The sequence below is a fragment of the Diabrotica virgifera genome, chromosome 5 (genome assembly GCF_917563875.1).
Source record: "Diabrotica virgifera virgifera chromosome 5, PGI_DIABVI_V3a".
Lineage (NCBI taxonomy): Eukaryota > Metazoa > Arthropoda > Insecta > Coleoptera > Chrysomelidae > Diabrotica > Diabrotica virgifera.
This window is the reverse complement of record NC_065447.1, coordinates 185,645,549-185,668,098: the sequence shown is the minus strand read 5'-3', so window position 1 is coordinate 185,668,098 and position 22,550 is coordinate 185,645,549. Positions and strand designations below refer to the sequence as shown.

Sequence of the window (22,550 nt, the reverse complement as noted above, 5' to 3'; positions counted from 1 at the left end):
AAATACAGTATTTCTCATGATCATCTTTCAGTGCGTCACAGTTTTTCGATTTCTTTCTAACGTATTAAATTGTATGTGACAGAAAAAAGGCACGTCGGTGATTACATTTCGTCGGTGACATTTTTATAAGATTTATTCTAGTTATTCTAGTTGTCGATAGATGGCGCCATAATAAAAAAAATAATTTTTTTTTAATTAGATAATAATATTACAAATATAATCTGTATAATTTAAAAGACTATACAAATCAAAGAAAATACCATTTTATAAATGCAAGAAACACATTTGATTTGTTTTTATTCCAAATTGAAAATAAAATGTGACAACTGTCAGATTTAACTAAAATGTCATGTTAGAATAAATGTCATAAATGTGTATTATCACGGACTTACCCTTTTTCCTATCATTTCTTACGCACTGAAAAATGATCATGAAAAGGACAATATCTACATTACACCTCGCTAGTAAGCTATTAGTGTTCCTAAGCAAACTGATCAAGTCAATACCAGATCCATAATAATTGGTTCTGTGTGCTTGTGCTTGTAGGTGGAACAATAATTGTTAATTCTTTTAGGAGTTCAGGACAATCCATCAAGTTTTTAAAAAGTTTAAATACAAATAGAAAATCTAATGTCTCTCTACGAGAAGACAAAGAACAGTAATCAGTTAACAAAAGCATACCTGTATACCAAACAATAGTCCTGCAAATATGTGAATGCATCCTGCAATCGAACACAGTCAGATGGCTTCTCAATTATTCAAAACAATTTAATATTATCAGCATAAATTAGTATTTCACAGTCTTTAATACAGTGTACTACATTATTTATAAATAATATGAAGAGTAAGGCAAGCCGCACACCAAAGAAACATGAAACGTGAAACATGTTTCATGAAAATTAAACACTGCTAAACAAATCTCAAAGTCCGCCTACCAATGAAACGAGTGTGATTCATGCTCATGACACATTTTTATTTTCGGAGAGTTTCATAAATGGCCGGACATATATTTGTTTTATTTCCATGAAACGAAATTTATGTTTCATGTTTCTTTGATGTGCGGCCTCCTAAAGGTCCCAGGTGGGAACCCAGTGGCACACCGGATAGAGCTAGATATTCATCAGACATAGTAACTCAATTTCACTCTATAACAGTGATGAGAAAAATAAGAAAAAAGCCAGTTAAGAACACTGCCCTTGATTCCAAATGAACATAACTTTTGCTGTAATTATCAGTAATCTTGTTCTTAGTCAGGAAATATTCATGAAATTAATTTACATCTATGCATTTTTGAATTATGACGCGTCCTATAAATAGGATGCTGGGCGTTAGAGTTATCATAATTGATGGTATGTATGAATGAGTATAATACTGTATGAAACCATTTTTACGTCATGTTACAGTACATTGTCCACGGTATGTTAGTGGTTTGGCTTTACAAATTTCTCCTTGGCATTGTCTGTTTTTCATATTTTTCCATGAAATGTCCTTTCCCATCTAATCTTACGTCCATAAAAACTTTTGCTGATGATGCACTTAGTCTTTCTATAATATTTCTTGAACTAAGATTAAGTTTAGGTAGGGAACTGTTATAGATCGGCGAAAATTTAATAAAGTAATATTTGACTTATTTACTCGTTTGTAGACTTCTACACTTCTTGGCTTTGATTTTAGTGGCATATTTTTGAACAAACCAGTTGTGTTGATCCACGCCTCCCATGTAATTATTATAATTTTTAATACTTGTGGTTGAAAAATTAAATGTGTTCTTTTGATCTTGTAATCCCATCTACCAGCTTGTATGAGAGGTTCTATATGGTCAAAATTAGATGATATAGTAACACAGTTATTATCATTCAATTTTACAAAAAGAATTTCCGCATTTACATCAAACTGAAAATCATATGAACCACTAGCTTCTTTTGCTAAGGGTTTTCGTATCCATATTTTTATAAATGAATTAACAAATCTCTGCTGGTAAATATATTATCAAAAAACACCCAGTGACTTGCAGGTTCAGCAATGAAATCTAACTACTACTACTACTCTTGATCCTAAGGTCAAATCTTGACGATCATTTTTAGCGATTGTTTTACCAGTATAAAAGTCAAAATTATAACAATATCCGCTACTTTGACAGAGAGTCCAAAATTTATATTTCCCCCAAAATATGATTAATTACAAAACTTTTTATGCAAATCGCAATAAACAAATTTAATGTACAATTTAAAAAACGCCAACGGATTTCAGCACAGAGTCAGATACAATTCAATACTAGAGTGTTACATTATTTTGGTATCGCCAGGCCCGCCGAGAGGGGGGTACAGCCGGTACATTTTACCGGGGCCCGGCGTCGACCAGACCAAAGACGTAATTTCTGCCTTTTTTTTTTGCTCTTCACTTTATGTGCATAATACGTTTAATCAACACTCGGCTATGTATTATATTAGCTTTACCTCTATTTTGAAATATATTTTATTGTTTTATTCTAAAAACGGCGCAAGAAGCTTGCCAGATTTTTTGATGATTTGCCTGGGCCTAGTAGTGACTTGACTGATAATTTTGAGCCCGACGAAATATTTTGCTGTGAAATATTTAATATTGTCATAGACTGTTTAAGCAATGAAGAAATTTAACCCGCTGAAGGGGAAAGATCTTTTATTTGTCATTCTCGCATTAAAAATGATATGAGATCTACAATGAAATAGGACCGGTTAACTGGCCTAGCAACTTTGTGCATTGATAATGATTTGGTAAAGTTATGCGATTTTTCGAAAATTAGATATCTTTGCCAATAAGAACTCGAAAAGCACCTGTATCATAAAAATTTTCCCTATTATAAATAGGAATTTGGTGTCTATTCAAAATTTAATAAAATTTATATCTTTGATATATTTGCCAATCAGAAAACTCGAAAAGCACCTGTATCATAAAAATTTTCCCTATTATAAATAGGGAATTTGGTGTCTATTCAAAATTTTATAAAATTTATATTTGAAATCTTTCATATTATTTAAAATTGATAATTTTATTCCTTATAAAAATTAAACAATTTTTTTCGCTGTTCACTTTTTGCGGGGGCCCGCTCTTCACTTGTTACCGGGGTCCGATCATCCCTCTCGGCGGCCCTGGGGCCCGATCATCCCTCTCGGCGGCCCTTGGTATCGCTAAGTACCAGCGTCCTATTTATAGGACAGTAAAACAAACTTTATGATGACCATTCAGCAATGTATTTTTACGAGATATTTTTATGACTATCGGTTGTAATAAAACTTACCCAACAATAATAACCTATTGAAAGACAAAAAAAAGTGCTGAAATGAAATTTTTACTATTAAATGTGTAGATTTCAAGAAATTTGTCACAATGTTTATAATTTTTTTATTGAGTGGGTGTTTGTAATATAATCAAATAAAATTTATTATTCAGTTATGAATAGTAATAGTAAACTACATCATAAAATATACAGGGTAAATTTTGCTTAAAATTTAAACAAATTTTAATAGTTGAAAAAAAATTTTTAGTGTTTTATAAATAGGACGCTGGCCTATAATGGATTAATGCAATAAAATTGAATTTTATGATGTCATAATAATCTCACTCTCCAGGGTTGGGAATAGGGCTTTTCATTTACAGTCATTTGTTTCGAGCTTCTGTCAAATGTCGTATAATCCGTGTATATTAATATTATACACAGATTATACAACATATGACAGAAGCTCGAAACAAATGACAATCGATGAAAAGTCCTAAACTGCATTGTCATTTATAAACAAAAAATGCTATACGATAGAAGAAAGTAAACAACAAAACACTACAAGCAATCCAGAAACACTCACAAAAGGGACTCAAGGATGACGACAATACCATATTGTGTAAAGAGCTTATCAGAAAAGTTAAAAAGGATTGGAAACAAGTACATCATAAAAACATTTAAAACAACGAATAGACTCAGATTTATCCTGTCCAAAACCAAACCTAACAACACACAAGGGAAGTCAAATAACTGCATCTATAAAATACCATGTGAATGCAACAATTTCTACATGGGAGAAACCATAAGCCACTAAGTGTCAGGACAACCGAGCATGAAACATACATAAAAAACAGGGACTTCGATAAGGATACATCAATAATCATGAAAAACGGGCACTAATAGCTGAGAAATCAACATGAAAAAGAGATAAATCAAGCAGCAATCCGCTCAATGAATAAAAATGTATACCAAACCCATCAGCAGAATGTGGTAATACAATAATTCTTATTGTAAGCAAAAGTATTGATAAGACTAAGTTTTCACTCTAATAGCATATAAAACAACATAATGTTGCTCTACATCCCACCAGACTGAAAACAATGGGACGTGAATTATAAATTGTAAAATTCCCCCATCTTCCTTAGTCTCAGCATCCGTATGGCTTGCAAATTGTAGAAACCTCGGAGGTGTAACCAGAGAGGGTTCCCATTGTTTTCAGTCTGGTGGGATGTAGAGCAACATTATGTTGTTTTATATACCATTAGAGTGAAAACTTAGTCTTTTGCTAGCAGTTGCCGCTAGGGCATCTATACCATTTCGTTCGTTGCAATCTGGGACTTCACGCCGGGGTTTGTTTTGGTTGGATCAGAGAGAGCAGCATATGTGCCTCCTGATGAGAGACTAATAAGTTTCGAAACCGGTAGAGGTGCTTGCTGCACTCTCTGTTTGGACTAGATTATGGTGCGGCTGTATTTTCGTTTTGCAACGAAATTTAAAATGGTTATTCATTTTTTAAAAGTATTGATTTTCATCTTTTATTATTAGCAATGTTAATTTATGTAGCTTACAGTTACCTACATACTTATGCTACAGAAAAAATATTCAGGATACTGCTTTGTTTTAATTTGAAAGATTCATTCAATAGAAAACTTAAAAAATTAGCTGTAACAGCGTTATTAGGAACATACATAATTTATGAATGCCGAGTATGTACTTGTCTTTAAAAATAAAAATATACATATTTGAAATAAACATCATAAAGTAAAACTTTGGTACACGAAGTCACAGTATTAACTAAAAATGCCTGGGTATAGACTTTCTATTAAAAAGAGTTTTCCAATGTTGAAGTTATTTTAATAAATTATATGTATAAGATGAAAAATCATTTTTCTAAAACAACATCTTTTCAACAACATAGCCATGCCTTCGGCTGGCAGGCTATTGCAGACCAAGACTTATCTGATTGATATTTTGTGTAGGGTCATACTAATAATAATAATAATATACGTTTATTCAAATCAATAGTTATTACAATAATTTACAATTTCAGTTTACTTACACTAAAATAAACGTAAAGAAAAGTCTTAAAAGCATAAACATGCTTGTTGACTTAACATACTATTCTTATAGAAGATCACCATCCGCTCTAATGACCAACAAAAGTGGTAAAATAAATGGAAGATTTATTTAACAAAAATGTAGGAAGATGGACAATACATTAGGATAGCGATCTTATTATCTACCATTTAGAGCTTAATAAGCAATGTAACAAATTACAATTTAAAGAACCACACTTCTTAAGTTACATGTACCTAAGATGTTTCGTTTTGTAGATATTTAAAAAAGAACTGCAGATTTTACGTTTTTCGGGATTTTTTAAATTCAAATAATTTTTAAGTTTTATATACAGGGTGGTTCATCTTATTCGCCTCGGTGTCTGTACGAAAAACCACTTAAAATTTTAAAAAAATTTCTTCACAGAAATATACAGGACCATTAATACTACAATCCAAAAATAATGTGAATTGTACAGGGTGCTCCAAAAAAGAGTGGTATATCAAAGTTATATTTTTTCTTATGGAATGCACTATATCTGATGACATTATTGAATTTACCTTAAATAATAAACTATACTTTCATAAGGGTTCCCTATACCTAAATACAGGGTGTTTTGATTTATTTCGATTTTTATGAAAATTTAAGGTTTTAGAAAACTTATTTTAAATAGAGTCTTACTTATTTTAAATGGCACACCCTGTATCTTATTAGTCTATCGCGTCGAAAATTTACTTAGCTTTCAATTTGTATTAGGGTTTCCTATACCTATCTTTTTACAGGGTGGTCAAAATATTAGATTGTTCTATTAACAAATTCAAGCTGTAATAACTTACTTATTTTAAATGGTACACCCTGTATCTTACTAGTCTATCGCGTAGAAAATTTATTTAGCTTTCAATTCTTATTAGGGTTTCCTATACCTATCTTTCTTCATTTTTTAAATATTTAAAGATTTCCTAATTTGTAAGCTTTAAATATTAAAATTAAGTACCTATATCTTGGTTATGTACAACACATCACCAACACCGGCAATATACTTAGACAAGATACTGTCATTAATAAAATTTTCATTGTTATCGTGTAATCACACAGAGTGTTGTATTATTTTAGTTGATTTTGGCCTACATGTGACATTGAATAATATGTTTATATTTATATTAAACTACATACCCTATATTAGATGCCATATTCTGGAAGATATTTAAATTATTATATTTCATTTCGTATAAGTATTTTCCATATCGGAAAAGCAGATAGAAGCAGTCGATCAGATTAGCCAAGCGGACTGAGGCGCACGATTGACAAATCTATAGTGGATATGCGGTCGAGGCGATCGAGGTTCGAGTCCCAGCCCGGTGAATAGAAAAATAAAAAGGCTGACGTCGTAGTCTAAAATTCTAAAAAGAATCTACGACTTGGTCTGGAATAAGCTGGTGTCTGATCGGCCTATGGAGGAGCGGTACGGCAAGGGATAAGGGCTTGCGGCTCGGTGACACTCCTCCATAGATCCCTACCGGAAGGGCGTTGACGCTTAAAAACGGTGTATATATATATTTTTTCCATATCTTAAACCGACGTTTATTAAGTAAATTTAAGAACACCACTTTTTGTTTGAATCTTTGAATCGCAATTACAAACAATTAAATGCAATGACTACTATGACGAAAATGAGCCTATTGTACAAAAATATGTAAAAATAGGTATTTACAGAATATCATGGGAATTTATATTTACAGAATATCATGTATTGAAAATGTTTACATGGAATTGAATAGATTTTAAATATCTTCCACTATAAAGAATATAATATCGAGTATGTCATTTAAAATAAGAACACTCTGTGTGATTAAATGATAAAAATGTGAATTTTATTAACGAAAGTATCTTGTCTAAGAAAGTTAAGTATATTGCCGGTGTTGGTGATGTGTTTTACATAACCACAACATAGATACCTAATTCTGATTTTTAAATCTTACAAATTAGGAAATCTTTAAATATTTGAAAAATGAAGGGAGATAGCGTATAGGAAACCCTAATAAGAATTGAAAGCTAAGTAAATTTTCTACGCGATAGACTAGTAAGATACAGGGTGTTCCATTTAAAATAAGTAAGTTATTACAGCTTGAATTTGTTAATAGAACAATCTAATATTTTGACCACCCTGTAAAAAGATAGGTATAGGAAACCCTAATACAAATTGAAAGCTAAATAAATTTTCTACGCAATAGACTAGTAAGATACAGGGTGTTCCATTTAAAATAAGTTAGTTATTACAGCTTGAATTTGTTAATAGAACAATCTCATATTTTGACCACCCTGTAAGAAATTTTGTTGCAGTAAGCATCTGTTTAAGTATGCTAAATAGTCTTTTATTAAGATCCAAGAAAGAATTTGTTACTGATTCTTAGATTCGTAGATATTTATTTTTTTCTAAAACCTTACATTTTCATAAAAATCGAAATAAATCAAAACACCCTGTGTGTAGGTATACGGAAACCTTATGAAAGTATAGCTTATTTTTTAAGGTCAATTCAGTAATTTCATCAGATATAGGGCATTCCATAAGAAAAAATATAACTTTGATACACCACTCTTTTTTGGAACACCCTGTATAATTCACATTATTTTTAGACTGTAGTATTAAAGGCCCTGTATATTTCTGTGAAGAATTTTCTTTAAATATCGAGTGGTTTTCCGTACAGAGACCGAGGCGAATAAGATGAACCACCCTGTATAATTATTTAAATAAATAAGGGGTCTAATTTAATTTAGTATGTCTTAAGTAAAAGCTGTATCCTTCAACTTTGCAGAAAAAAATAGTAAAGAACTAAAAACGTGAATTACCTCAGAAGTTGCAGTAAATATTGGTAAAAAAGTAAATATTGTACAAAAATGGTCCCTTTCTAATTTTTTAAACAATGATCCCCTTATATGATTTGGATACTTTCTTGAAAATATCTTTTGTATTCACCTAAACTTTGATATAAAATTTACTCCAACCTGTACGGAATTACTTTTTGATTTTTTTATGTTATTACGCTACAAAGCATTTTTTTATTTTTTAGGAAATATCTTCTCCCAATCCTGAATTTAAGAATTCTTCGAAAATATATCATACCAGTGCAAAATACGACTGCAATGACAACATTTTCCTTAGAGAAAATCCAGCTACGCCATCAGTACAAGAAAAGCACAGTGTCAAACAACCAATTCATACAGTAACTCATGATGGTGTCTATGTACTAGCTTTAAAAGTTAGTAGTCCAAACATGTCCGAATATAGTGTTGAAGTTCAAATTGAAATGAAAAACGATTATGGGTATCTTTCAGCTGCTGAGTGGCCCCTATTACCATTTTATGGTTTTATGTGTATTTATTATGTAATATTGGGCTTAATATGGCTTAGTTTATCGTTTTTGCAGTGGAGAGATCTTTTAAGAGTTCAGTTCTGGATTGGAGGCGTAATTTTATTGGGAATGTTGGAAAAGGCAACTTTTTATGCAGAATACCAAAACATTAATAACACAGGAATGAGAGTTGAAGGAGCAATGATATTTGCTGAATGGATATCTTGTGCTAAAAGAACTTTAGCTCGTATTCTTGTAGTGATAGTTAGTTTAGGTTTTGGTATTGTTAAACCTAGATTAGGAGCTACATTACATAGAGTCGTAGGAGTTGGCCTTCTTTACTTCTTTTTAGCTGCCTCTGAAGCCTATTTAAGAATAACCAAAGAAAAAAGTAATCCCAGCAAAGATATTTTAGTAGCATCTGTGCCACTTGCTGTGTTGGATTCTGCCATCTGCTGGTGGATATTTTCAGCATTAGTTAACACTACCAGAACTTTGAGATTAAGGCGAAATGAAACTAAACTAAGTCTTTACCGCCACTTTACTAACACTTTGATCTTTTCTGTATTGGCTTCAGTGTTCTTCATGCTATATTGTATAAAAGTTCACCATTTTGTCGATTGTTTGGTTGTGTGGAAAGATATTTGGGTAGAGGAAGCATATTGGCATATTCTCTTTTCGTTGTTATTATTGGTCATAATGATCTTATGGAGGCCAACAAATAATAATCAAAGATATGCTTTTGTTCCTCTTTTGGATACTGGTGATGATGCCGATGAGGAAGAACAGCTTGTAAATGATGCTTATGGGGTAAAAGTCCGGGTACATCACCCTAAAAATAATTCGACTCAAAGAACTACGATAGATGATGATCTCAAGTGGTTGGAAGAAAATGTCAAAAGTGATCCTGCACTTCCTATTTTAGATTCAGATGAAGAACTAGTGAATACTAGGTTTGAAGTGTCGAAAATGCAGTAAACATTTTGCCATAATTGTACTTATTTATATTTTAAATATTCCTTAAAGCATTGTGCAAGTGAAAGTGAAAAGACTGAAGTTTGTTTTACTTAAAACGACTTAAAGATGTAAGTGAGAGCAGGATCGTGTAAATAGAGATGTGTTTTATTGTGAAGAAAGTAAATCATTGGTTATGTCTCCAGTCAGTATTTTAGGTTCTGCTAGGTTAAGTATTTAAATCTAATTTTTGGGCACATACTTTAGCCTATTTATTCACAAATTATACCTAGCTTCAGAATTTCTCTGTGTTCTGAAGATTAAATAATATCTCTTCATAGATCTACACCATTGTATCAGACATGTGCATATAATTCATAAAAAATATAAGTTATTTCCAACTCAACTCTTCATAAAATTTGTTGTGTGCCAAAATAACAGATCAGATAAAATCTAAATCATTTGGCAACTTATATTTACTACTTAGTTTTGCTAATACCAGCCACAATTTTCAGAGACATGGATAAAAGTAACATTAGTTTGTGATATTAAAAAAGTATTCTGGTGCTTTGACCTTCCATGATAAATTCTGGGATCTGAGGATATAGCCTTTTTGTGGACTTTCTACACTGATGCCAGGTAGGAATTAGAACTTAGATGGTTCAAATTAGAGGGACGCGATATTGCGTATCTAAAAGGCATCAATCTCCTATCTTTGCTGACTACAGATGATCCCAAACCCCTTTTTCAGTGCGTCATTAATTTTGGCGTCATATATGATTTCAGACATGTCGAGAATCGTTGCATGACATTTTAGTTAAATCTGACAATTGTCAGATTTATATTTATGTTTATATAGGGTGTCCCAAAAGTAGCGGAATGGTCGAATATTTCTCGAAATAAACATCGTATCGAAAAAGTGAAAAATACTTATTCAATTATTTTCAAAAATCTATCGAATGACACTAACCACGACCCCCCACTTCACCCCCTAGAGGAGGGGTGGGGGTAAATTTGAAATCTTAAATAGATTTGGATCCCATACGTAAAAGTAGGCAACTTTTATTCGAGACCTTTATTTAAGTGTGGATGGATGGCGCTATAATAAAAAACTATTTATCCTGATACCATAGGTAAATTACTCGATTTTATTCCACATCCCTAAGTCGCTTAAGATTAAACCATGGCAATTTTCCTGCACATTTCGCTAAGGCGGGTTCTCATTAGTCAATCTCATTGATCAATATCCTTGATTCTATGCTATAGAAGAAAAATAGATTTATATGAACGTCGATTCAGCGATATTGTTCTATCATATGGTGTTTCAATAAAAGTGAAAAGCCTTCCTACTTTTGATAGATCAATGGAAATGATTATATCAAATAGAACAATGGTTGACAGTGAGAACTAGCGTTCAGTTACGTTGACGTGTATTTTGTGGAGTTAAATAGTAAGCATAATATGAGATGAGGTTAAGTTCTTTGTGAAAACCATAGACATATTATAATTTCGTGAACAATATCACATTTTAAATGGAGAGACAACCATATCTGCAAGTTTCTTTAACTATACCAGAAAGAGGAGCGCTATGGATAATTAGGAGTGAACAATATAAAAATATAATAAAGCGGGAAAAAAGCTATGAAGCTAATCGTTTTGGAATGGAAATAGAAATCCTGACTCTAAACGATATTAAAAATAAAATTAAAAGTATCCGGACAACCTACAAAGTTGAACTGAATAAAATATTAAAAGCAAATAAAAGTGGTACAGGAACAGATGATCTGTATAAACATAAACCACCATAAACCAAAACGTTTAAGAGGTGTTTCCGTTGCAAAAGAGAGTCAGAGATGTTCTTGTTTTCCTATTTTTAAGTACGTTTTTTTAAATATTCACACCCAATGCGAACGCCAGCATGCACAATTTTCTTCGTTACAGCCATTATTAAAGTTAGCACTTTGTAGACCGAATTCAATATCCTTGAAATAGTGTGAATTTGAATTATATGTTCAGTTGCATAGAATCAACGCTATTGATCAATGAGGTTGACTAATGAGAACCCGCCTTAAATAGGAATGCGTATCAACTCTCTATGTTCATGTGATAACTACTCTACTGCAGATTTAAATCATATAATCTTTAATTTTGAACTTAATAAATACCATACGAAAGCACTATTTGCTAGACTTCAGGATCAGAATGTAAGTTTACCGCTGAATATTTCACACCTACTAAGCTTCAACACCAAAACTATTAATGATATTATCATACAATTTCTTAAAGATTCTAAAATAAAAATTTAATATGACATCTTCAATCTTCAACTTCTGTGGCAAAAACAAGGGCGGATCCAGGGAGGGGGCCATGGCCCCCTCCGAGAATTTAGAATAATATAAATTTAAATATTTGCAGTTCAAATGTTTTTAATTTCAAACACATATATATGTACAAAACAGGGGAGAAATTCGTTTTCTGGACAAGAATTGAAAAAAAGAAGTAACTGAGAAGCTGCAAGAATGACTTTTGGGTTTTTTATAAATCAAAATGTTGATAATTTTACAGAGTGCCAATTGTTAGAACGATCTTGACAGCCATCAAAATCGTATAAATTTCCATATTCTATACACACAAAGAATAAAAAAGAAGTGAAGCGTTACTTGGGTCACTAGCACTTAGAACAAAGGAGTTGGTTGGTATTTTCGCACAGTCAAAAGGAATTGTTTTACAAATATTGCGTTTCATTTTTGTAACGAAAAATATGGTCACAATAACGGGATGACAGCCCAAAGCCTTGTCACGAAACCTTTAACATCTTTCGCCAAACTCATGAGCAAAGACGGAGTCATATAAACCCATGAAAAAACATCATACCACAAGGAGTGCGTTCAGGTTGAGCTGGATTTTCTAAAAAGTTATCGCAACCTTCAAAAGTCAGTCATTAACCAGATAGACTCTCAGAGGTCTAAACAGAAACAAAAAATAAAGAAAGACTACGACCAATAGTAGGGTCTATAGTGTTCTTAGGTCGACAAAATATTCCTCTAAGAGACCATCGTGATGATGGCCTTATGCTTCTGGACGAAAATGCTGGACCTAGGAATGAGGGGAATTGCTGTGGTCAAAAATTATCGATTTTTCGTTTTTAATGCCAATATGTACATTGAGCGATGAAGAATGTAACCAGTAGATAATAAAATTGTTTCCGATATGTCCACTATTACAACAACACCGCGAACTTTTAAACTCATCTGCTGCAAAATCACGTTTTTGACATATCGGGTTTTGCCTTAGCACCACAGTGTTAAGGTTTAAAATCGCATCAGGAGATAAGACTCTTAAATAACACCTATCCACAGCATCTTCCTGAGCAACATGCATTAGTAGCAGCAATGTTGTGGTGAAGAAATAATTGAACAAATAATATTTGACGAAACGACTGACGTATCCCACGTGGAACAGCTTTCTCTAAATTTGGGATACATACACAATAACAACATTCATGAAGACTTTGTCAAATTCATTGACGCTTATGAGAACCTAAAAATAATTAGTGAAAATCAAGAAAGAGGTAAATAACAAGGCCTGGCAGGAGAAGCATTGGAAAAAATAGTATTAAACTTGTTGAAAGAACTGCACTTGGATCCGAAGAAATGTGTAGGAATCGGTACTATGGCAGGAATGGTGAGTTTTAAGGCACTTCTCAAAGTGTGTGAAAGGTGACTTAAAACTTTTAATTTTTAAAAATTACCCCCCGTACTTCTGGTACTCCTTCCCAAAAAAAGTTTATGGCCCCTCCCGAAAATCGGGCCTGGATCCGCCCCTGGGCAAAAAGTTCATTTAATGCCATCCCCTCTTTGTGAACACACACACACATAGGTAAATTATAGAAACTGTCTAATATCTCGAGAAATACACTTCCAAATGAAAAACTAAAAAATACATGTTTAAAATATTTTTTAAAAACCTATCAAATTACACCAAACACGACCCCCCACTCTACCCTGAAAGTGGGTTGGGGGTTAACTCTAAAATCGTAAATAGCAACCCCCATTTTTTATTGCAGATTTGGCTTCATCGTGAAAAATTAAGCAACATTTATTCGAAATATTTTTTAGAATTGTTGATAGATGGCGCTAATATAACCTATTTTTCCAATTATAGCGCCATCTATCAACAATTCTAAAAAATGTTTCGGATAAATATTTATTTAGTGCTTATTTTTTCATGAGGAATCCAAATCTGCAATAAAAAATGAAGGTTGCTATTTAAAATTTTAAAGTTACCCCCCACCCCACCTCTATGAGGTGGGGTGGAGGATTCTGTTTGGTGTTACTCAATAGGTCTTTAAAAAATATTAAACACGTGTTTTTTGGTTTTTCATTTGAAGGTGTATTTCTCGAGATATTAGACCGTTTCTCTAATTCACCTATGGCATCACAATAAATCGTTTTTTTTTTTCGATTATAGCGCCATCTATCCGCAATTCGAAAAAATGATTCGAATAAAAGTTACTTACTTTTACATAAGGAATCCAAGTCTGCAATAAAAACTAGGGCTTTCTATTTAAGATTTCAAAGTTAACCCACCCCCCACCTCCAGGGGGTGGAGTGGGGGATCGTGTTTGTTGTCATTGGATAGATTTTAAAAAATTATTGAATACGTGTTTTTCAGTTTTTCGATCCGATGTTTAGTTCACGAAATATTCGACCGTATTAATATTTAAAATATTTTAAGGAAAAAATAAATAAATATAGAATAAAGTTTCACTATACAATGTCGTAATATACTAATGACATAAAATATTTATATTTACGTCGTTGACAAATTTCTAACCTAGAATTACAATTGTCATGTATAGACCATAGATATATAATACTCTAGATTGCGCCCTGCCATCTTAAAATGGGTGACGATTGCGACAGAGATAAATGAGCCTATTTGGTCGGTAGTCTCTTTCTAATTCAAGGGGAGTATCGACGACGTCACTATCCTACTCTATCCAGTATTATTTAAATGTTTTTGACAGTTCGAGCGGGTGGCGACGAGAACTGGTCTTTGGTCTTTGGACATGGATAATCGGGGTTCGAATCCCATACCAAAATCTATGCAAAGAAATACATAGCAAATAAGAAAAACTCGGTAGGTACCTATAAATTTTTAAAAATATAAAAGCCAATGTTATTTTTTTAATAAGTTAATGGTAGAATATATAAAGTAATTGTTAAATATTCATACAAATTACCAATAATTAATATTAACATAATGTACCATCGATTTATTATAATTAGACATTATTTTTATTTATGAAACTGTTGTTACAATTTTTTGAAAAGGTAGAAGCAAAACAAACATAATTCATATCATTCGAATAAGGCCGAATTTATATTAATAGCGAACTACTTTTATTTTACTATGCAGTTCACAAATTAATATTGTAAGGATAAGTGAACTTATAGTGAAGTGGAATTTATTTTTTTCGGTGAGAAATATCTAAATCTTGTAATGTTTATATAATTTTTGTGTTTTAATTTTATTTGTCCGTAGAAAGAATGACTTGTCCTATGCGTTGTATAATATGTCTCAAAGGATGAACCTATTTAAATATTTTTTTGTATTATTTTTATTACAAAAGAAATAAAAGTACAATTCTACTGTTAACGTATTTTGTTTACAGTAGAAAGTTTTTATTAATTATTAATGTGAGGATTATACTAAATCGAAACCACAAAATGCTAATATTGATTGGTAATTATTATATTATGTACTATGAGTATAATTTAACAATATTCCAATATTAACTTAGTATATGTATTCCAATATTAACTTACTATACATACATTTATTATCTGCTAGATTTACTTAGGTCCATTTTCCAGATGTAAAAATATGTAATAAACGCAATATTGATTAAATTAAAAATAAAAAAAGTAAAGTAGTATGGGATTCGAACCACGATTATCCACGTTCTGAACCAAAGACCATTTCTCGTCACCACCCGCTCGAACTGTCAAAACATAATACTCGATAAAGTGGGATAGTCACGTCGTCGATATTCCCCTTGAATTAGAAAGAGACTACCGACCAAATAGGCTCATTTATCTCTGTCGCAATCGTCACCTATTTTAAGATGGCAGGGCGCAATCTAGTGTATTATATATCTATGGTATAAACTGTCACGACTGTTACAATTATCACGATATATTACTTTTGTTTCAAATTACATATTTTTATTCGTACCATGTATTGGTTACCTATTTAGTTAGAGTACATGTAATTGTCAACCAATTATACATATATAAGTATAAGTCGCTCTAATATGGAAATACCCTTCAACGAATACATAATTTTCGAAGTTCTTTGTATAATAATCACGGACGTACGTTTTTTCTCTCACATCGAGCTTAATGCGTTAGACCGAATTCGACAAACGATGACGCACTGAAAGAAGTTTTGGGGACATCTGTAAAAGTGTTTGCTCCTGCCATAGTTTATGATGTTTCGATCCCCTTGAATCTCATCAGATAGTGGTTGGATGAAGACAGAAAAGCATGCATGTACGCATGCGCCATCAACTGTGGAATTCAGAAAAAGGAAATAATTGTGTATCTCTAAATCTAACTTTCTATCTATAAATATGTTTTTCTGTGTATTAGGTATTTTAGGCTTTTTACATGCTATGTTAATAAAAAATTGATGACGTTGGATGGCGTAGAAGACGACCTGAAAACTATAAATGTAAGACAATTGAGGAGAACGGCACATGAGAAGTCTGAATGGAAGGACATAGGCGCAAAAGTCCTTCCAGGTTATGATGCCAAAAGAAGAAGGCTTTTTATATAAACTATCAACATTTCTAATAGTGAAAAATCATCCACAAGTACATACTTGCTATGCCTATTAAACAACAAATGGATGATGCACTGGTCACCGAGAAATTGCTCAGAAACGCTTACGTAAGGGGGTAAAAATAGATGACTCTACAGATTCTATAGAAATCCCGACTGCAAATAGGATATAAATTAGATAGTTTAAAACAAAAGTGTCAAAGGATGCAAAGAAAATGTATAGTTGGGAGTAAATTGCAACCAAACCAATTTTGAGTTGCAGTAAACCTAAAAAACAGATATTTAGTAAACTTTTTCAAAGCAGCAGAAAATATAGAGCTTTGAAAATAAACTACTAAAAATATATCATCCTATTCAATTCAGAATTTTTTATGGTATTTTCATTCTAGTAGGCATTTTTTAAAGTAGTTTTGAAATAAAGGAAGCAGGTATAACTGTCTTAATAATTTTTTATGTGAAAATCTGTACATTTTGTGAAAACTACTTTTCTACATAGTTACCACTATTAAGACATTTATAATACAGTCATCTTTTGAATCCAATTCTCATAGAGGTCTGCCTTTAAATAAACACTCATTACGGTCCTCGAGGCTGCAACCAGTTAGATACTACTTCTCAAATGTAGAAACAAGGTAGTTCTTGGGAGCTAAATCGGGACTGTAGGGTGGCTAAATTATTCCAAACCAAATAATCAGATATCAATTTGAAGTGACTTAATCTGATTTAGTTAAGGGGATCTGCTCCCTTTTGCTCTTTCGTCAATGTTTGTATTAAATCTTTATTTATGAGTGAAGGTGGTTAATTGAACATAGGACAAAAAATCCCCACAAAAAATCACCACAAAGAATTCCGGTCAAATAATCCCACATATTTTTTTTGGCAAAATATCCCCACAAAAAATTCCAAAGAAATATTTGCTGCCGAATAGTTATCAAAAGTTTTTCAATTACAATGCCAGAACCACGCATTGTGAGGAAAGTTACACTTTTTTCGATTATTTTGACCTTTTTTTGGCGCTTTTGGAAACAAATTTATGGGAATTACTATTCGATATCCGGTTTTAAAAAACATAATTGAGGATCTGTGTGCTAGGGTGGTTCGAAAAAAACTTTTTTTTTGAAGATATTCTTCTTTAGCGGCGAATCGATTGAGGGTAAAATTGTACATGAACCACGCGCCTGCGCACACTGACAGTATGTAGTTCTGACAGTATGTAGTTCATTGCTAATCTTTTAAGATAGGTATGTATGTATCTGAAACCGTGCAAATAAGTCATTAAAAGAATATATTAGTGGTTTTAGGAAATGTATTATTTATTATAATTCTTGTGTTTTTGGATTTGTGTTTCCCTGTAGTAAAATAATAAAATATGTAGGCATAACATTTTTACAGTTTGTCGGTGTGTTGTGTAATTATATTCGAAACTTACGTGTCAATTGAAGTGGCTCGATGGCGTAGTTGGCAGAGCGGTGGGACAGAGAACGGAAGCACACGGAAGGTCGCGGGTTCTAATCCTGGACGATTCATACTTTTTTTTATTTTTCGTTATTTTAATAAAAAAATTTTGAAAGTGGTAGATAAGAAAGTTAGTTTAATTTTTAAATAAAATGCAAATAACCTGTTACGTATATTTACTTCGTTTAAATTACCTATATAATAGAAGAATATCTTCTTACGTGCGTACAAAGTACACACACATTCTTTTTTATTTCAGATCGCTATAGTGCGCAAAAGTTGCCATTGGTATAGACTTGAAAAAAGCGCTAGTTATTATTTTTTTATTAATTTGTCTTCCGGTCGCGCAATGCCATCGAAGTTAGCAAAAATTGTGAAAAACCTTAATTTTTCATATATTTTTTTAACAGGCCAGATGGCTTTAATTGCGTTCCTATACCATGAATTAACTACTAAAAGTATGTAAAATCAATATAAATGGACTTATTATACATTTGTTTCATATCTTCCGGTCGCGCAACATAATACAAAATGAGTAAAATTAGTAGTTTTGCAAAATTTCAAAGTTTGACTGTTTGGTACCATTTAATCATACGACTTTTAGAGATGGTATAGTTTAATTTAATTACAATAATATATTTAAAATCCAAGCATATAAGATAAATTTTGATATTCAAGTAAAATTCGGTCGCGCAGCTTCGTCAAAAACAGCAGACTACCGAGAGAAGAGGCGAAAGTGACGAATGCCAGTGAAGCGCGCGCTGCCACAAATAAAGATACATGTGGGAATACCTCTACAATGGAGTATTTGTCTTCTCCATTACAACGAACTGCCATTCCACCACCTTTTCCAACACTTAGATGAAAATACGACAGGCCCAATAGGATATTCCGGACCAATTGGAAAGGCCCTACCTGATTGTGAAAGACTACCACTTATTGATCTTAATCCTATTGATTGTGAGATTCCAAAAGTTGACAAGCGTATTCTTAGCAAGCACCAATAATTATTGTATTTGCTTGAGATATCGGAAGTCATCAAGTCAGGACATTGTTCAGAAGACTTTGTAGTGGGTACGTGATCCTATCCCAACGTCACATTCAAGATGGCTTACTACTGCAAACCGAGTTTTGCGTTTCTACATCAGTGTGTCCAACCCTTCTGAAAATCTGAGAGAGATTGTCACATTCATTCTCAAATGTTATAATATGCCTATGTGGTTTGCCACAAAAATAAACGACAAATTCACAGATGGGCCTAGACATGATTACAAAATCATTGAATATTCAAGGTACTTACCAGAAGAGCTTCTTCAAGTTGTTGATCCAGTTTTACAACGGAATGCTAACTTTGCCCATCCCGAAAATTTACTTTTGGCTATGGTAACTGATGACAGAAACCATATCGGAGAGCTGGGCTTTAGGCGTATCATGAAGGAAAAACAAGCAATATCTGAAAGTGACTATCAGAATCTTTAAACCACCAAATTTAAACTAAATAGTATTACGAAATTATCAAATGGAACACCAGTACACTGACTCCCCTCTACTGCTAAGAACATTGACTAATGGAGAGATTAAATAGTATGTGAGCAGAGCAATGACTTCAAGCCTGTTATGAGTATAGATACTTTGCCATGCCATACACAGGCAGTTGAAAGATGCGTTAAGCTAGTGACCGTAGCTTCAAGTAAAGTGTGTGGACACAGTTCCAGAGACGGCTAACCACATTATTGCACCGCTCAGCGATGCCAATGATTAAAATCAACAACTGGTAGTCTTTCACAATCAGGTAGGGCCTTTCCAATCGGTCCGGATATCCTATAGTGCCTGTTGTATTTCCATCTAAGTGTTGGAAAAGGTGGCGGAATGGCAGTTCGTTGTAATGGAGAAGACAAATACTCCATTGTAGAGGTCTTCCCACATGTATCTCTATTTGTGGCTGCGCAAGCTTCGCTGGCATTCGTCACTTTCGCCTCGCCTCTCGGTAGTCTGCTGTTTTTGACGAAGCTGCGCGACCTAATTCCACTTGAATATCAAAATGTATCTTAGATGCTTGGATTTTAAATATATTATTGTAATTGAATTAAACTATACCATCTCTAAAAGTCGTATGATTAAAGTGTACTAAACAGTCAAACTTTGAAATTTTGCAAAAACTACTAATTTTACTCATTTTGTATTACGTTGCGCGACCGGAAGATATGAAACAAATGTATAATAAGTGCATTTATATTGATTTTACATACTTTTAGTAGTTAATTCATGGTATAGAAACGCAATTAAAACCTTCTGGTCTGTTTAGAAAAAAAATTGAAAAACTATGGATAGCATTGCGCGACCGGAAGACAAATTAATAAAAAAATAATAATTAGTGCTTTTTTTAAGTCTATACTAATGGCAACTTTTGCGCACTATAGCGATCTAAAATAAGAAAAAAAGTTTTTTTCGAACCACCCTACTGTGTGCGCTATCCATTAAAAATCTTTGCACTATTACGAATGTTTAGCTTTGTTATGAAAACGCAGACCACAGATTTTTGACATAGCTTTTGAAGCAGGTTTTTTAAACGTTGCTTGCATTGAATTGAAACTGATGACTTAATATTTTTGACACAAAATTTACAAAAAAGGAACAGGTATTTTTGCATTACAATCAAAATTATCGTTTTCAGGACAAGCAGTTATCATGGCGAATAGGCAATGTTTGGAAAAGAGTTATTCAAAGTAGAGTGAGAAAAATATTTAAGCGAATGATTACAATGATTCTCACAGCCTTAACTCATTCCCCAAATTTTTCACAGATTTTTGAAAAAACTCGCACTCTTTTGTCATGTAAAATTTGAAGTTTTACTGGAGAAAACTAGTTGGAATAGAAAATTGGAATTCGAAATTTGGTAATCAAAATTACAATACATGCTTGATCGAAACCGAAAAGCGGTTCCATGGCGATTGCTATACTACTCCCATGCACTGAGGCTGAGAAACATTTGCGTCGATTTCGTTCACGGGAAAGCTTTTGAGAACTTTTATTTTATTCGGCAGCAAATATTTCTTAGGAATTTTTTTGGGGATATTTTGTCCAATTTTTTTTTTTTTTTTTAGCTAATGCCTCGACAACTAATGGCCATTTGCATGGTGATGGTACTGTATGGATTTTTCCAGTTAGGTACCTAGTGTAATGTGTAGTGTGTGTGCTGAGTAAGTGTCTTGTTACTTTGTAAAGTCGACGTTATTGTCTTTGCAAAGAGAGGCTAATTGTATCCGAACGTCTGCGGTCCCTCCGGTGAGCAGGTATCGATCCCACAAGGATAGAAACTATTTTCATTTATTAATTTATCATCATCATCATCATCATGGTGCTACAGCCCTTAGAGGGCCTCGACCTTCTCAAGCGTTCTACGCCATTCTGTTCTGTCCCTTGCCTGCACTTTCCAGTTGCCGACTCCGATCTTCTCGGCATCTTGTGTTACCCCGTCCATCCATCTCAACTTTGGTCTACCCCGTCTTCTCATTCCCACGGGTTGAGCTGTTAGAATCCTTTTTATCATGTTCGATTCAGGGGCTCGGGCTACATGTCCTGCCCACTGCAGGCGATTTCGCTTAATTATAGTGATAATATCTTTTCCACCAAACGTTTGCTTGTAGATATGCTGCAGTTCAAAGTTATATCTACGTCTCCATATTCCGTTCTCACAAACCGCTCCGAATATCTTGCGTAGTACCTTTCTTTCAAAAATTGATAGAGCGGATTCATCTGTTTTAGTTAGCATTTATACTAAACGAAAAATTATCTACCCTGGTGAGATTCGAACTCACAACCATTCCGACCTTTCGATCCAAAGGTAGGCGCTCTTACCACTGAGGCACAGAAGGGGTCAAAAAAAAATTGGTTGGGATTATTTGACCAGAATTTTTTGTCCGGCGATTATTTGTCTGGGGATTTTCTGTCCAGGAATAATTTGTGGGGATTTTTTTGTCCGGGATTATTTGTCCGTACACCGGTTAATTGGATGTAAATATGATCTAATGTTTCCGTAGTGGTGTTTTGCGTTTTCCTGGTAAATCTATGGACGCGCCGCGCCACATTTTGATCGAGGCCGGATTTTTAAAAACATGTCTCAAATTCCAAGTACTATAGATTTTACGTTCTGTTATCGTATCTTGCGTAAGATATCTTTTTTTACTTTATTGTATTCTCTAAAAACTGGACACCGTAGTTATTTTAAGTAAAAATGTCTCAAATTTAAAAAATTTAGATGTATCAAAATTTTACATATTTGATTTTATACGCTTTGAATATTTTTGAGTTTCCAAAACTCAACAGCCACTTGGATGTGAATTTTTTACTTAGTTGAATTTACCTCAAACGAGAATGTAAAATATTTATAAATATGTGTAAAATAAATAGCTTTATTACAATCTGTTTATCATTTTGCAATACCAATCCTAAATCTATCTAAAGTATGAAACCGCTAGAGATAATTGCATGCAAGTTTTAAACGAAACGTTATCAAAAATCGAAGAAACGCTAACCATAGAACACTGGACTAAAGAAGATATGCACACAGCAGCTAAAATTTTAAAATATTTTTATTACAAAACTAGAAGAAACGAAGATTGGTTCGACCAA

General features: G+C 33.0%; 1 protein-coding gene across 1 annotated transcript in view; it reads left to right on the top strand.

Moving 5' to 3' along the window:
• Positions 1-22,339, top strand: part of LOC114328574 (transmembrane protein 87A) — a 29,658-nt gene extending 7,319 nt beyond the window's left edge. Inside the window, exon 4 of the mRNA XM_028277462.2 lies at positions 8,380-22,339. Within this exon, the coding sequence (XP_028133263.1) occupies positions 8,380-9,639 (1,260 nt within the window). The 3' untranslated portion in view covers positions 9,640-22,339. The remainder of the gene's footprint in view (positions 1-8,379) is intronic.
• Positions 22,340-22,550: the final 211 nt, after the last annotated feature.